The sequence below is a fragment of the Oncorhynchus kisutch genome, linkage group LG19 (genome assembly GCF_002021735.2).
Source record: "Oncorhynchus kisutch isolate 150728-3 linkage group LG19, Okis_V2, whole genome shotgun sequence".
Classification (NCBI taxonomy): Eukaryota; Metazoa; Chordata; class Actinopteri; order Salmoniformes; family Salmonidae; genus Oncorhynchus; species Oncorhynchus kisutch.
The window spans coordinates 52,543,069-52,562,385 of NC_034192.2; the positions used below are offsets into that span (position 1 = coordinate 52,543,069).

Sequence of the window (19,317 nt, forward strand, 5' to 3'; positions counted from 1 at the left end):
ACCTCTAAACCACTACCAAGCCCTCTGCCACCTCATCTACTCGACCTCTAACCTCTAACCCACCACCAAGCACTCTGCTGTCTCATTTACTCGACCTCTAACCTCTATCCCACCACCAAGCACTCTGCCGCCTCATCTACTAGACCTCTAACCCACCACCAAGCACTCTGCCGCCTCATTTACTCGACCTCTAACCTCTAACCCACCACCAAGCACTCTGCCGCCTCATCTACTAGACCTCTAAACCACCACCAAGCACTCTGCCATCTCATTTACTCGACCTCTAACCTCTAACCCACCACCAATCACTCTGCCACCTCATCTACTCGACCTCTAAACCACCACCAAGCCCTCTGCCATCTCATTTACTCGACCTCTAACCTCTAACCCACCACCAAGCACTCTACCGCCTCATCTACTAGACCTCTAAACCACCACCAAGCTCTCTGCCACCTCATCTACTTGACCTCTAAACCACCACCAAGCCCTTTGCCACCTCATCTACTAGACCTCTAAACCACCACCAAGCACTCTGCCATCTCATTTACTCGACCTCTAACCTCTAACCCACCACCAAGCACTCTGCCACCTCATCTACTCGACCTCTAAACCACTACCAAGCCCTCTGCCACCTCATCTACTCGACCTCTAACCTCTAACCCACCACCAAGCACTCTGCTGCCTCATTTACTCGACCTCTAACCTCTATCCCACCACCAAGCACTCTGCCGCTTCATCTACTAGACCTCTAACCCACCACCAAGCACTCTGCCGCCTCATTTACTCGACCTCTAACCTCTAACCCACCACCAAGCACTCTGCCGCCTCATCTACTAGACCTCTAAACCACCACCAAGCACTCTGCCATCTCATTTACTCGACCTCTAACCTCTAACCCACCACCAAGCACTCTACCGCCTCATCTACTAGACCTCTAAACCACCACCAAGCTCTCTTCCACCTCATCTACTTGACCTCTAAACCACCACCAAGCCCTTTGCCACCTCATCTACTAGACCTCTAAACCACCACCAAGCACTCTGCCATCTCATTTACTCAACCTCTAACCTCTAACCTCTAACCCACCACCAAGCACTCTGCCACCTCATCTACTCGACCTCTAAACCACTACCAAGCCCTCTGCCACCTCATCTACTCGACCTCTAACCTCTAACCCACCACCAAGCACTCTGCTGTCTCATTTACTCGACCTCTAACCTCTATCCCACCACCAAGCACTCTGCCGCCTCATCTACTAGACCTCTAACCCACCACCAAGCACTCTGCCGCCTCATTTACTCGACCTCTAACCTCTAACCCACCACCAAGCACTCTACCGCCTCATCTACTAGACCTCTAAACCACCACCAAGCTCTCTGCCACCTCATCTACTTGACCTCTAAACCACCACCAAGCCCTTTGCCACCTCATCTACTAGACCTCTAAACCACCACCAAGCACTCTGCCATCTCATTTACTCGACCTCTAACCTCTAACCCACCACCAAGCACTCTGCCACCTCATCTACTCGACCTCTAAACCACTACCAAGCCCTCTGCCACCTCATCTACTCGACCTCTAACCTCTAACCCACCACCAAGCACTCTGCTGCCTCATTTACTCGACCTCTAACCTCTATCCCACCACCAAGCACTCTGCCGCCTCATCTACTAGACCTCTAACCCACCACCAAGCACTCTGCCGCCTCATTTACTCGACCTCTAACCTCTAACCCACCACCAAGCACTCTGCCGCCTCATCTACTAGACCTCTAAACCACCACCAAGCACTCTGCCATCTCATTTACTCGACCTCTAACCTCTAACCCACCACCAATCACTCTGCCACCTCATCTACTCGACCTCTAAACCACCACCAAGCCCTCTGCCACCTCATCTACTCGACCTCTAACCTCTAACCCACCACCAAGCACTCTGCCACCTCATTTACTCGACCTCTAACCTCTATCCCACCACCAAGCACTCTGCCGCCTCATCTACTAGACCTCTAAACCACCACCAAGCCCTCTGCCACCTCATCTACTCGACCTCTAACCTCTAACCCACCACCAAGCACTCTGCCGCCTCATTTACTCAACCTCTAACCTCTAACCCACCACCAAGCTCTCTGCCACCTCATTTACTCGACCTCTAACCTTTAACCCACCACCAAGCACTCTGCTCCTTCATCTACTTAACCTTTAATCTCTAACCCATCACCAAGCACTCTGCTGCTTCACCTACTCGACCTCTAACCTCTAACCCATCACCAAGCACTCTGCTGCTTCATCTACTCGACCTCTAACCTCTAACCCACCACCAAGCACTCTGCCCCCTCATCTACTCGACCTCTAACCCACCAACAGGGTAAATTATTATATACTGTACTTGAACACATAAACATCCATGTCTAGAGAGAGAGAGAGAAAGAGAGAGAGAGAGAGAGAGAGAGAGGGGGAGAGAGAGAGAGAGAGAGAGAGGTGCTATAGATATGGATGTGGTAGTTGAGTTTGCTGAGCTAGTTGGTGGTCTTCTTTCTATCCTAGAGTCAATTATCAGCTAAGGAAGGAGTAAGAGAAACTCTAAATTTAATTTTGACACTCAACAACTAAGCATATTTGTATGAAGTGAATGGAACTGTGATAGTTCTCCATTTTCATAGTGGAAACATTGAAAGGACATGAGCATCTACAGACAGACAGGTAGGCTTCCAAATCTGAAGCATCTCTCCATGATATCTGCTCTCTCCCTCCTCTAAGAGGCCCTGTCCTCTATGTGGTTAAACCTGACTCAAGTATGGCCAGCAAGCATTTCTGTCCATTGAGATATATAAGTAATATACTGTATATCAAGCATTTAGAATGTCCAAACTCAAGATCAACCCTGCTCCATAGTATATTCACTCCATATATCGCCATAGGCTTAGCCAAGCAGGTGGTGTAATCTAGCGATTCAACATTCATAATCATAACCAGTGTACAGACTACTTACCTATCTGTCCATATACTCTTTCAAATGCTAACCTAGTTATCATTATTAAAATATAGCTCCAACATTTTCATAATCACTCAGTCTATAAATACATATTTATATACCTGTCCATAATATACAGTAGTATTTCCTAACCCAGGAAAACTGACCCAGTTCTGATTGTATCTATTATCGTTCTAAAGAAACCCTGTTAACCTGGCCGTGTTAAAACTCAACGAGCAAGGCCTGTTGGACAAACTGAAAAACAAATGGTGGTACGACAAGGGCGAGTGTGGCAGCGGGGGCGGGGACTCCAAGGTCAGAACCCTGTTTCAACCAACCACGCTGATCCACCAGGGGGGTAACCGGCCAATCACAAAGCTGCTCAGACACTCTGGATGGCAACACTTCCTGACAACTCTGTATGGTGGGTGAAGGGTGGGGGAGGGATTAAAACACGAGCGACACATGATATTTTATCTCTTCCTAGCCATGGATAGGTCTATGGCCCAGACTTCAACACAAAGGGTAACAAGTGCTTCAACTCTGTGTGTAGGGGCCAACTTAAAACTACAGAGTGACATCATGCTCTCCCTCTAGCCAAGATAACCTACTCTAGTCCTTCTGGGAGGAGGGTGTCTGGAATTGGCACAGTTTGTATTTTGCCCTGTTCTCATGAATAAGTAAGGATAGCATGCATTCATGCGTAGGATCCCTGTCAAGCTGATACACTGAAGACTTCACACACACACACACACACACACACAAAGAACAGAATTGTTTTTTTTTGTATCTCTGTCCCCAAGAACCTCCTACTAACTAGACACTCCTACAGCTTTTAAAGGGGAATAGAATCTGCAATCAGAATATTTTCTGACGTGTTGTGTTCCGTAACAGAGGGTTCACAGCTGGTGTGCCGGTTACCCAAAGTGATACAGTAATACACATCTACTCCCGTACAGTACAGTAGGGAGAGATGGAGTATTAACACATATCACTTTGACTCTGATGTACATGTATGTTCCTGATGATGTTCCTGTTTACTTTATGTATTTGCCTGTGAGTGAACGTGTGTGTGAGGTTTCCAACTTCTAACCAGTGACACAGCTAAATTGCAGTAAACCTTGATGCGTAGATGTGGTATATGATTAGACATGTTCTGAATGACTGACATAAGATAACATATGTTATGCTATGTTATTTATGTTATGGCCCTGCCCTGTCCTGGGTGTGGTGTGGTGTACATGCAGGATCCCGGTAAACCTAGCCGTGTTGAAGCTCAATGAGCAGGCCGTCTTAGACAAACTAAAGAACAAATGGTGGTACGATAAAGGAGAGTGTGGCAGCAACGACTCCGGACGCAAGGTCAGTCACACACTATAACTCAGTCCTTATACCCCCAAACACACCCGCATAAAACCCCTGATCCTAGACCAGTCCTTATACACCAAACACTCCTCACATCCTTGTCAAAACCCCTGATCCTAGACTGTCCTTATACACCAAACACTCCTCACATCCTCCTCAAAACCCCTGATCCTAGACCAGTCCTTATACCCCAAACACTCCTCACATCCTCCTCAAATCCCCTGATCCAAGACCAGTCTGAAACTACAGAAGCCCTGTAAAGTCTGTTCCCAGACCAGCCCTGACATCTCAAACTATCGCTCTCAGTTTACTACTTAGACATGCCACTGGTTCTCATTAGTATAGTCACTGAGATTGGTGGACTCAAAATCCATTTCTCTCTCTCTTTCTCTCTCTGGGAGCCAATCACTGTTCTCTCTCTCTCTCCCTACACTGATGTTCTCTCCATAATGAGGCCAATGAGTGAATTAACTACTAACCTTGATGGTTGAGGTGAAACAGTGGGGTTTACGGTCGTTAAATCAAATAACATTGTAAACATGCTAGAGGTCATATGGTGTTATACCCATGAACATATGCTGCCTGCTCCTTGTTGCAGAACATCAGCCACATACAGTTCCTTGAAAAATTATTAACCCCCCTTGGCATTTGTCCTATTTTGTTGCATTACAACCTGTAATATTTGGATTTCATGTAATGGACAAACACAAAATAGTCCAAATTGGTGAAGTGAAATAAAAAAGAATACAAATAAAAAAAGAACAAGTGGTGCGTGTATATGTATTCACCCCCTTTGCTATGAAACCCCGAATATTTTATTATTATTTATTTTTTTACCTTTATTTAACTAGGCAAGTCAGTTAAGAACAAATTCTTATTTTCAATGATGGCCTAGGAACAGTGGGTTAACTGCCTGTTCAAGGGCAGAACGACAGATTTTGTACCTTGTCAGCTCAGGAATTTGAACTTGCAACCTTTCGGTTACTAGTCCAATGCTCTAACCACTAGGCTACACTGCCGCAACCAGATCTGGTGCAACCAATTACCTTCAGAAGTCCACCTGTGTGCAATCTAAGTGTCACATGATCTGTCACATGATCTCAGTATATATACACCTGTTCTGAAAGGCCCCAGAGTCTGCAACGCCACTAAGCAAGGGGCACCACCAAGCAAGCGGCACTATAAAGACCAAGGAGCTCTCCAAACAGGTCAGGGACAAAGTTGTGGAGAATCAGATCAGGGTTAGGTTATAAAAAAATATCCAAAACTTTGAAAATCCTACAGAGCACCATTAAATCCATTATAAAAATGTTTAACAAATATTGCACCCCAACAACCCTGCCAAGAGAGGGCTGCTCACAAAAACACACGGACCAGGCAAGGAGGGCCACAATGTTTGGTGTTCGCCAAAAGGAATTTGGGATACTCCCCAAACATATGGAAGAAGGTACTCTGGTCAGATGAGACTAAAATCGAGGTTTTTGGCCATCAAGGAAAATGCTATGTCTGACGCAAACCCAACAACTCTCATCACCCCGAGAACACCATCCCCACAGTAAAGCATAGTGGTGGCAGAATCATTCTGTGGGGATGTTTTTCATCAGCAGGGACTGAGAAACGGGTCAGAATTGAAGGAATGATGGATGGCACTAAATAAAGGGAAATTCTTGAGGGAAACCTGTTTCAGTCTTCCGGAGATTTGAGACCGGGACAGAGGTTCACCTTCCAGCAGGAAAATAACCCTAAGCATACTGCTAAAGCGACACTCGAGGGGTTTAAGGGGAAACATTTAAATGTTTTGGAATGGCCTAGTCAAAGCCCAGACCTCAATCCAATAGAGAATCTGTGGTATGACTTAAAGATTGCTGTACACTAGCGGAACCCATCCAACTTGAAGGAGCTGGAGCAGTTTTGCCTTGAAGAATGGGCAAAAATCCCAGTGGCTAGATGTGCCAAGCTTATAGAGACATATCCCAAGAGACTTGCAGCTGTAATTGCTGCAAAAGGTGACTCCACAATGTATTGACTTTGGGGGGGTTGAAGAGTTATGCACACTCAAGTTTTCAGTTTGTTTGTCTTATTTCTTGTTTGTTTCACAATAAAAAGATTTTGCATCTTCAAAGTGTTAGGCATGTTGTGTAAATCAAATGATACAAACCCCCCAAAAATCAATTTTAATTCAAGGTTGCAAGGCAACAAAATAGGAAAAATGCCAAGGGGGGTGAATACTTTCGCAAGCCACTGTACGCAGTACCTCTAAGCAATACAAGTAGGCATGTGTGTTCTTTGAAGAGAGCGTAAAATTCAATGTTTATTTCCCTCGACTCATCTGTGAGGTTGTTTTGCAGTGATGTAAAGCTAAGGTATGATGGTGATCATGCTGATATAGCCATGGTAATACAGGAGGGAAATCACAGGCATCCCTCATGTAAGAGAGGCAGTGCTACATCATGCTGAAGTACATCATTGTAAAGTGCACTCTGCTGATTTTGCCAATATAAACCCAAGGGAATAGAAACATACAGAGTAATATCACATAGCCGTTGTCAGAGTGGTCTCTGAAAGCAGACAGGCAGAGAAGAAAACAAAGAACAGATCCCCAAGGACCTAGAATCTACATAAACCACGATGGGACTGAGTTTTATTTGAAATGGCAACCTAATTCTTTATACAGTGCACTTAGGATGCCATTCTGGATGCAGCCTGCATGTCAGTGTGGAGAGAGAGAGAGAGAGAGAGTGTGTGATTTTGATTTGACCGACGGACCCTGTGAAAGGCTCAGACCACTTTTAACCACTGACCCCTGTCTACTAACATGACCCGGCCCTGAAACACCCCAAAACGTCCTCTCCACACCAGCCTGCCTGGTCTGGCTCTATCCTCTCCGGTGTGAGAGTTACACCCCACCCCCAAAAAACATATGAAAGCTACAGATACTATTCAGCCTTGCAACCCCTTAGCCTCGCAAGCCTGCCTGTTCCTGCAAGCATACATCATTGATTAAGCTTGCGAGGCTAGCAACCCCATACACACAACATAACCCTAAACCCTAAATCAGGGAGTTTGATAATGATCCGATTGTCTTAATCCTGCATGGTTTCTCACCGCTGAGAATGAAGCAACAGCCTCAACCCTCCTCAACCCACAACCCCAGAATGATAACCAGAGTTTATCTGTTAGAAATAGAGAATAAATATACTTTAATGTTCTAGATGGATATACGGTGGGGCAAAAAAGTATTTAGTCAGCCACCAATTGTGCACGTTCTCCCACTTAAAAAGACGAGAGAGGCCTGTAATTTTCATCATAGGTACACTTCAACTATGACAGACAAAATGAAAAAAAAAATCTGAAAATCACATTGTAAGATTTTTTATGAATTTATTAGCAAATTATGGTGGAAAATAAGTATTTGATCAATAACAAAAGTTTATCTGAATACTTTGTTATATACCCTTTGTTGGCAATGACAGAGGTCAAACATTTTCTGTAAGTCTTCACAAGGCTTTCACACACTGTTGCTGGTATTTTGGCCCATTCCTCCATGCAGATCTCCTCCAGAGCAGTGATGTTTTGGGGCTGTTGCTGGGCAACATGGACTTTCAACTCCCTCCAAAGATTTTCTATGGGGTTGAGATCTGGAGACTGGCTAGGCCACTCCAGGACCTTGAAATGCTTCTTACGAAGCCACTCCTTCGTTTCCCGGGCGGTGTGTTTGGGATCATTGTCATGCTGAAAGACCCAGCCGCGTTTCATCTTCAATGCCCTTGCTGATGGAAGGAGGTTTCCCCCAACATCTCACGATACATGGCCCCATTCATTCTTTCCTTTACACGGATCAGTCGTCCTGGTCCCTTTGCAGAAAAACAGCCCCAAAGCATGATGTTTCCACCCCCATGCTTCACAGTAGGTATGGTGTTCTTTGGATGCAACTCAGCATCCTTTATCCTCCAAACACGACGAGTTGAGTTTTTACCAAAAAGTTATATATTGGTTTCATCTGACCACATGACATTCTCCCAATCTTCTTCTGGATCATCCAAATGCTCTCTAGCAAACTTCAGACGGGCCTGGACATGTACTGGCTTAAGCAGGGGGACACGTCTGGCACTGCAGGATTTGAGTCCCCGGCGGCGTAGTGTGTTACTGATGGTAGGCTTTGTTACTTTGGTCCCAGCTCTCTGCAGCTCATTCACTAGGTCCCCTCATGTGGTTCTGGGATTTTTGCTCACCGTTCTTGTGATCATTTTGACCCCACGGGGTGAGATCTTGCGTGGAGCCCCAGATCGAGGGAGATTATCAGTGGTCTTGTATGTCTTCCATTTCCTAATAATTGCTCCCACAGTTGATTTCTTCAAACCAAGCTGCTTACCCATTGCAGATTCAGTCTTCCCAGCCTGGTGCAGGTCTACAATTTTGTTTCTGGTGTCCTTTGACAGCTCTTTGGTCTTGGCCATAGTGGAGTTTGGAGTGTGACTGTTTGAGGTTGTGGACAGGCGTCTTTTATACTGATAACAAGTTCAAACAGGTGCCATTAATACAGGTAACGAGTGGAGGACAGAGGAGCCTCTTAAAGAAGAAGTTACAGGTCTGTGAGAGCCAGAAATATTGCTTGTTTGTAGGTGACCAAATACTTATTTTCCACCATAATTTGCAAATAAATTCATAAAAAATCCTACAATGTGATTTTCTGGATTGTCTTTCTCATTTTGTCTGTCATAGTTGAAGTGTACCTAGGATTAAAATTACAGGCCTCTCTCATCTGTTTAAGTGGGAGCACTTGCACAATTGGTGGCTGACTAAATACTTTTTTGCCCCACTCTATACTGTAGATCAACACGATAACAGGCCATCCCGCAATATGTTGGTTAAAGTGAATTTAGACTCTGCCTGTTAAATTAATGCTGCATGAATGCATGGATCTAATGAGGATTTGACTCAAGTTTTCTTGTATTGAAAAACACACTTGATCTAAACCCTCCTCAGAAATGAAGAAAGGAAATGTAAATGAAGTTAGACAAGTTATTCAAGTACTAGGTGTGTGTCTGAGTGCAGAGTGAGTGGGCTAGTTACTATGTCAAGTTAGTTTCAAACAATAGTTAGTTTAAGTATTTTAAAAAGCTTCTTAATGAAACCAGTGTGTAATATCAGTAGTATGAAGTTGCATGTGTTGTTTAGTGAGTATTATGTTGCCTACCTGTATTTTGTTTGGGCTAGTTAACTAAGCAGGGCAGAACTGTTATGTGTTTTCTGGGAGTCCTGACACGTGTCTTTCTCTCTCTCTGTATGTGTGTGTGTGTGTGTGTGTGTGTATGTGTGTGTGTGTGTGTGTGTGTGTGTGTGTGTGTGTGTGTGTATTGGATTATCTCTATGTGCATGCTGCTTTTGTGTGGTTTTTTTGTATGCAAAGTGTCTTTAGTGTTTCTGTGTTTGTCCATAATTTCTACTATGGTGTTTGTATATAAGGTGTTTGTATCTATGGTGTCAGTGTGTATATAATGTATGTATGTCCCCTCCCCTCACTCCTCCTCACCGCATCTCTTTCCGACCCCCCCCCCCTCCCCTCCCCAGGATAAGACGAGTGCGTTGAGCCTGAGCAACGTGGCCGGAGTGTTCTACATTCTGATTGGAGGGCTGGGCCTGGCCATGCTGGTGGCGTTGGTGGAGTTCTGCTACAAGTCGCGAACCGAGTCTCAGAGAATGAAGGTGTCCACCGCGCGAGCCGCCGCTGCATCTGCCGCTCAGACCTTTCAGTGCTCAGCCTTAGACACAGGGGGCGCTACTGCTCCTTACACAGAGCTGCAGAGCTACGGCCTGTACTCCAACAACACTGTTAAGATATAGGAGAGAGAGAGAGAACAGAGGACATGGGGTAGGAAACTGTGATACCATGACGATGATGATTGATGATGATGATGTTGATATCATCTGCCTCTTCTTCCTCCTCCTCTTCCTCACCCCTCCCTCCCTCCAGCCATCTAACCGTGTGATCACAGTAGACCCACCTATAGCACCTCACTGCTTCTCAACCGCAACACAAAGTCTCTACCTCTGTACATCTTTACCCTTTAACCTCTGTCTGTCTCTTTCTCTACCTGTCTCTGTCCCCAATCTTTCTCTCTACCTGTCTCCTGTCCCCAATTTTTCTCTCTACCTGTCTCTGTCCCCAATCTTTCTCTCTACCTGTCTCTGTCCCCAATCTTTCTCCCTTCACCTCCCTCCTCTGCTGACTCTATATGTTGTAGTGCAGGTCCATTGTAGTAGCATCCTATATATGTTGCCACCCACTATGAGGCTAAACTGCTGTAACAGAGATGATAAACAGAGATGATAGATTCTATGATATGCCTCTCTGTCAAATCAGCTGTTTGGACAGATAACCCAGGCTTACAACTAAAGGCTGACATGTGGTAATGAACAATAGGTTGACTGACACTAGTTATATAATTACAACCTGGAAGCAGCTCTAGAAGCCCACACACACACACACACACACACACACACACACACACACACTGCTTTCGAGAACCAACCAATTATAGTAGTGCAGCATTGTAGCCTAATTCTTCCCACAAGCTCAGGTTTCACTGGAATTAAATCAGAGGACAGTGAGGTGCTAGTGACCACACACACACACACACACACACACACACACACACACACACACACACACACACACACACACACACACACACACACACACACACACACACACACAGGCATTACATAAACACACACACCCACACACACACACACACACACACACACACACACGCACACACACACACACACACACACACACACACACACACACACACACACACACACACACACACACACACACACACACACACACACACACACACACACGCACACACACACACACAGACACACACAGACACACACACACACACACACACACACACACACAGACACACACACACACACAGACACACACACACACACACACACAGGCATTACACAAACACACACACGCACACACACACCCACGCACACACACACGCACAGACACACACACACACAGACACACACACACACACACACATGCATTACACAAACACACACACGCACGCACACACACACACACACACACACACACACACACACACACACACACACACACACACACACAAACAGGCATTACACAAACACACACACACACACAGGCATTACACAAACACACACACACACGCACGCACACACACACACACACACACACACACAGACACACACACACACACACACACACACACACACACACACACACACACACGCACACACACACCATTAGCTCCACTTTCAGCCCCATTGGCTTGTGTTCTATTAGACTGTAGCTCAGAGCAATAAGGCCAAAGAGAGAAAGGGTTTAGCTGCCTTCTCCTACTTCCTTCCAAATTGGGAGTGTGATGTGTCGGCTATCAGAGTGGTTTACTGCTCCGCGCCAGTAGCAGTCAGTAGCTAGATGAAGACCATAAAAGATAACACTCTGAGTCTCAAATGGCACCCTATACTCTACATAGTGTTCTACTTTTGACCAGAGCCCATAGGGTGCACACTATAGAGAATAGTATGCCATTTGGAACGTATCCATTTTCTGCCAACCACTTACCTTCATAATAGAGACATAATTGTTTCTATCCTATTCATATATGCCTGTATCCAGTTACACATTCATTCACACAACTAATGTTGTTAATATATCCCAGTATTCCTGTAGACAAATCAAATACAAGGGGATCAAATAGAGGGCTGTTGATTCAATAAAGTTGAAACGTCTGCGAGTTACAAGACACACAATATAATACAATATTATTCTACTGTATTATAATACTATGATATAGTAATATTTTAATATATTATTGTTATATTACACCAGCCTATCCTCTTGTCTTTGTTAGAGTCTAAATCCCCAGGAGATACATACACTATTTACATGGTAGAGCTAACCTCTGATTAGATGACCAGTATTACTGGGAGCCCATAGACAGGATGTATGCATGGCTGTGACTGTCATGTTGTCTTGGTGTCCAACTCTGTTCCCCTCTTCTCTCTCTCTGTTATCTGCAGCAGAACATCAACGACGCCATGCACTGCTCCTCCATGACCAGAATGAGTGGGAACGGGAACGGGAATGGGGGAGGAGGAGGAATAGGTGGAGCAGGAGGAGGAGAGAACGGACGCATCCTAACTCACGACTTCCCCAAAACAGTCCAGACTCTCCCCTGCATGAGCCACAACGCCAGCATGGGGCTCAGCGCCTCCGGCATGTAATCACATGACCTGGCAGGAGACTGACTCATAGACCTTACAAAGATGACCACATTAATGGTGACATTGACCTTATGAACATGGCCGTCTTTCTGACACTTTGTTTATGTGGTGGCTGCGTGATGTGTGTCCGAGACAGACTCCAATACTGCTGCCAAATGCATTCTGAAATCACTCATTACAAACAGGGGAAACATGTAGATGGAGAATAAAAATGAAAATAAAAGAAGATGAGGAACATGTTGCTACAAAAAGGAGCCATTGTTGGGCCGAGATGTTTTTTTCTTCTTTTATTCAGATTTTTTGAAACAAGGTGTTAATTTCTGTGTAAGAAAACAGAGAACTAGCCCGTAAATGCCTCCTGACCTGCCCTGAGGTGACCTTCTCTGCCCTGCCTTGGGCTGATTTTCTCTGCCCTGACCTGACTTTCTCTGCCCTGCCCTGAGATGACCTTCTCTGCCCTGTCTTGAGATGACCTTCTCTGCCATGCCCTAACCTTCTCTGTCCTGCCCTGACCTTCTCTGCCCCACCCTGACCTTCTCTGCACTGGGCCGACCTTCTCTGCCCTACCCTGACCTCCTCTGCCCTGGGCCGACCTTCTCTGCCCTGCCCCGACCTTCTGTTCCCTACCCCGACCTTCTCTGCCCTACCCTGACCTTATCTGCCCTACCCTGACCTTATCTGCCCTACCCTGACCTTCTCTGCCCTACCCTGACCTTCTCTGCCCTACCCTGACCTTCTCTGCCCTACCCCGACCTTCTCTGCCCTACCCTGACCTTCTCTGCCCTACCCTGACCTTCTCTGCCCTACCCTGACCTTCTCTGCCCTACCCTGACCTTCTCTGCCCTACCCTGACCTTCTCTGTCCTACCCTGACCTTCTCTGCCCTACCCTGACCTTATCTGCCCTACCCTGACCTTATCTGCCCTACCCTGAGCTGTGGCCGTTCTATTGACTACTGTTAGTCTGTCTGTCTGTCTGTCTGTAATATCTCAGTTCGCTACCTACTCTCTCTGACCATTTACTTAGTGAAGACGGATCACAAAATAGGATTTGTTTTTGTCTTTGAACAGTAAAAAGACAATACTGACAATAACGCTGATTGACTATTAAGATGATTTGATATTTGTGTGTCTCTGGTTTCTCTCGTGTGTGTTTTTGGACACAGTTACACACGCTATGTTGGAAAGGCATCATGAACTGGAAAACAAGCATTTCAAGCACCCATGCAGTATTATAATACAGACATAAATAATCATGCACAGAGCTCAGTCATTCCTTGCCTCCCTGAACCATCTGCTGACAGTCATTCCTACAGAGATTTTGGTAGTGTTATGTTGTTTAAATTCATGCTTAACTAGCTGTGTTGTGTTCTCCTCAACAAACATGCTTTGCTGCTACACCTCACTGAACCCACCATACCACTGAACCCACCATACCACTGAACCCACCATACCACTGAACCCACCATACCACTGAACCCACCATACCACTGAACACACCATACCACTGAACCCACCATACCACTGAACACACCATACCACTGAACACACCATACCACTAAACACACCATACCACTGAACACACCATTCCACTAAACACACCATTCCACAGAACACACCATACCACTGAACCCACCATACCACTGAACCCACCATACCACTGAACCCACCATACCACTGAATCCACCATACCACTGAACACACCATACCACTGAACACACCATACCACTGAACACACCATGCCACTAAACACACACACACATACACTGTTACTTTATCAAACTCCCCAGAATGATTGCTGTGGCTGGAAGAGAGGAATTATTGACTGACATGGTCAGAACTTGACAAAGTACCACAGATTAACACCATTGATTTCTTCAGTGGCTCTGCTACATTATTTTATAGAGAGAGAGTAGCCATTTTGGAATACGGCCTAGCTGACAGAGGAAGGGGGCGTGACTTACACACAGAAACCCCTGTTGATTTACACGTTCACAGTCAATCAGCTGTTGGCAATCGTTAATGGAAACCATGGAAACGGTGGCTACCACCACAGCAACCCATCTTATCTCTCTCTCTCTCTCTCTCTCTCTCTCTCTCTCTCTCTCTCTCTCTCTCTCTCTCTCTCTCTCTCCTCTCTCTCTCTTTATCTCTCTCTCTCTCAGTAGTTTGATATTTTATGACGGAGGTTGTTCAGTATCGTTTGATGTGTAGGTCATTGTATGTGTTGCTGTAGCCTATAGGGCTGTCAGCAGAGAGAAGCCTCGTTAGGATACTGGAATCAGAGTCAGAGACAGCCTGCCTACATCTACAAAGGGAACATTTACTAGCTAAACTCTCCAGCTCGGCTCTCTTTGTGTGGGTCTCTGCCATAAAGAGAGTGTTCAACACGGACGCAGCTGTGTCAGACTGTTTTTCTGCCATAGCCAGAGTGTTGGATCCAATGCCAAACGTGGAACAACCTTAAACTCTTGAACATGTTTGACAGTGAAGACAGATACTGGGCAGAGATAGACTCCTTACATCAAATATACTGTATCTCATCTCTCCATCCACTATGTATATAAAAGGGTTGATTCTCCTGCAGTGAAACGTGTTCTTTCCTTCTCTGACCCAATCAGCCTCTCTGTACCTGACTGATGCTTCTGTTCTTCTTCTCCTCTATTCCTTTGGTGTTGTATTGACGAAGGCGCAGCACAACGCGAGTCCTTGGCGGATGGTTTGTCTCATAGAAGGAGAGGTTTTTATAAGCCCTAACAGATTTTGAATAAGACATTCAATGTTTGTATCGTATGGAGAGTTTGAGAGCTGCAAAAAACATTGAAAAGGTGGAGGAAAAACAGATGTTGAATAGTGGGTAGACAATAATGTTTTAAGTTTTACTTTTAATTGGTTGTCAATGTTATTTTGATTTAACATTTGAATAAAAGGGATGTTCAATTGGTGTTTTCAAGACTGAACACCATTTGACTTTTCTTCTTAATTTGTTCTTTTTTTCAAAGTATTTTAATACAAGGATATAAAGTGATTATTTAGTTTGTTCACCTGAAAACCTCACAGTACAGTTGTTTTTCTATACATCACTAGTGAAAGATGTTGTTGAATAAAACATTTATAAAATACATGGAGATCATTCATGAATCTAAAAAAAGAAATAAACTTTTGAGAAATAAACGTTTTCTAACCAAAGTGTCTCTGAAGAAAGTGATCATGCTTTTTGTAACAGAATAAAGGAATAAACTATGTGAATATGTTTGTTACTTAACTTCAAACATTATACCCCTTATACACAGAGTGGACACAACATTATACCCCTTATACACTACACAGAGTGGACACAACATTATACCCCTTATACACAGAGTGGACACAACATTATACCCCTTATACACAGAGTGGACACAACATTATACCCCTTATACACAGAGTGGACACAACATTATACCCCTTATACACAGAGTGGACACAACATTATACCCCTTATACACAGAGTGGACACAACATTATACCCCTTATACACAGAGTGGACACAACATTATACCCCTTATACACAGAGTGGACACAACATTATACCCCTTATACACAGAGTGGACACAACATTATACCCCTTATACACAGAGTGGACACAACATTATACCCCTTATACACAGAGTGGACACAACATTATACCCCTTATACACAGAGTGGACACAACATTATACCCCTTATACACAGAGTGGACACAACATTATACCCTTATACACAGAGTGACACAACATTATACCCACTTATACACAGAGTGGACACAACATTATACCCATATACACAGAGTGGACACAAACATTATACCCCTTATACACAGAGTGGACACAACATTATACCCTTATACACAGGTGGACACAACATTATACCCTTATACACAGAGTGGACACAACATTATACCCCTTATACACAGAGTGGACACAAACATTATACCCCTTATACACAGAGTGGACACAACATTATACCCCTTATACACAGAGTGGACACAACATTATACCCCTTATACACAGAGTGGACACAACATTATACCCCTTATACACAGAGTGGACACAACATTATACCCCTTATACACAGAGTGGACACAACATTATACCCCTTATACACAGAGTGGACACAACATTATACCCCTTATACACAGAGTGGACACAACATTAATACCCCTTATACACAGAGTGGACACAACATTATACCCCTTATACACAGAGTGGGACACAACATTATACCCCTTATACACAGAGTGGACACAACATTATACCCCTTATACACAGAGTGGACACAACATTATACCCCTTATACACAGTGGACACACATTATACCCCTTATACACAGAGTGGACACAACATTATACCCCTTATACACAGAGTGGACACAACATTATACCCCTTATACACAGAGTGGACACAACATTATACCCCTTATACACAGAGTGGACACAACATTATACCCCTTATACACAGAGTGGACACAACATTATACCCCTTATACACAGAGTGGACACAACATTATACCCCTTATACACAGAGTGGACACAACATATACCCTTATACACAGAGTGGACACAACATTATACCCTATACACAGAGTGGACACAACATTATACCCCTTATACACAGAGTGGACACAACATTATACCCCTTATACACAGAGTGGACACAACATTATACCCCTTATACACAGAGTGGACACAACATTATACCCCTTATACACAGAGTGGACACAACATTATACCCCTTATACACAGAGTGGACACAACATTATACCCCTTATACACAGAGTGGACACAACATTATACCCCTTATACACAGAGTGGACACAACATTATACCCCTTATACACAGAGTGGACACAACATTATACCCCTTATACACAGAGTGGACACAACATTATACCCCTTATACACAGAGTGGACACAACATTATACCCCTTATACACAGAGTGGACACAACATTATACCCCTTATACACAGAGTGGACACAACATTATACCCCTTATACACAGAGTGGACACAACATTATACCCCTTATACACAGAGTGGACACAACATTATACCCCTTATACACAGAGTGGACACAACATTATACCCTTATACACAGAGTGGACACAACATTATACCCCTATACACAGAGTGGACACAACATTATACCCCTTATACACAGAGTGGACACAACATTATACCCCTTATACACAGAGTGGACACAACATTATACCCCTTATACACAGAGTGGACACAACATTATACCCCTTATACACAGAGTGGACACAACATTATACCCCTTATACACAGAGTGGACACAACATTATACCCCTTATACACAGAGTGGACACAACATTATACCCCTTATACACAGAGTGGACACAACATTATACCCATATACACAGAGTGGACACAACATTATACCCCTTATACACAGAGTGGACACAACATTATACCCCTTATACACAGAGTCTACAATACATTATACCCCTTATACACAGAGTGGACACAACATTATACCCCTTATACACAGAGTGGACACAACATTATACCCATATACACAGAGTGGACACAACATTATACCCCTTATACACAGAGTGGACACAACATTATACCCCATATACACAGAGTGGACACAACATTATACCCCTTATACACAGAGTGGACACAACATTATACCCCATATACACAGAGTCTACAATACATTATACCCCTTATACACAGAGTGGACACAACATTATACCCCATATACACAGAGTGGACACAACATTATACCCCTTATACACAGAGTGGACACAACATTATACCTCTTATACACAGAGTGGACACAACATTATACCCCTTATACACAGAGTGGACACAACATTATACCCCTTATACACAGAGTGGACACAACATTATACCCATATACACAGAGTGGACACAACATTATACCCCTTATACACAGAGTGGACACAACATTATACCCCTTATACACAGAGTCTACAATACATTATACCCCTTATACACAGAGTGGACACAACATTATACCCCTTATACACAGAGTGGACACAACATTATACCCATATACACAGAGTGGACACAACATTATACCCCTTATACACAGAGTGGACACAACATTATACCCCATATACACAGAGTGGACACAACATTATACCCCTTATACACAGAGTGGACACAACATTATACCCCTTATACACAGAGTGGACACAACATTATACCCCTTATACACAGAGTGGACACAACATTATACCCCATATACACAGAGTCTACAATACATTATACCCCTTATACACAGAGTGGACACAACATTATACCCCTTATACACAGAGTGGACACAACATTATACCCCTTATACACAGAGTGGACACAACATTATACCCCATATACACAGAGTGGACACAACATTATACCCCTTATACACAGAGTGGAAACAACATTATACCCCCATATACCCAGACTCTACAATACATCATACCCATGTACACAGAGTGGACACAACATTATACCCCATATACACAGAGTGAACACAACCTTATACCCCTTATACACAGAGTCTACAATACATTATACCTCATATACACGGAGTGGACACAACATTAGGAACACCTGCTCTTTCCATGACTTTGACTGAGCAGGTGAATCCAGGTGAAAGCTATGATCCCTTTTTGATGTCACCTGTTAAATACACTTCAA

The 19,317-nt window shown here is 44.2% G+C and overlaps 1 protein-coding gene across 4 annotated transcripts in view; it reads left to right on the plus strand.

The window, feature by feature from the left end:
• LOC109864941 (glutamate receptor 1) overlaps window positions 1–15,870 on the plus strand; it is a 149,091-nt gene extending 133,221 nt beyond the window's left edge. Inside the window, exons 14-17 of one of the 4 annotated variants that reach the window (XM_031797855.1) lie at window positions 3,173–3,298; window positions 4,220–4,334; window positions 9,909–10,043; window positions 12,426–15,870. In XM_031797855.1, coding sequence (XP_031653715.1) covers window positions 3,173–3,298; window positions 4,220–4,334; window positions 9,909–10,043; window positions 12,426–12,629 — 580 coding nt within the window. In that variant the 3' untranslated portion in view covers window positions 12,630–15,870. Of the gene's footprint in view, window positions 1–3,172; window positions 3,299–4,219; window positions 4,335–9,908; window positions 10,210–12,425 lie in introns of all 4 variants that reach the window. The other 3 variants (XM_031797854.1, XM_031797852.1, XM_031797853.1) reach the window with 3 other exon arrangements.
• Window positions 15,871–19,317: the final 3,447 nt, after the last annotated feature.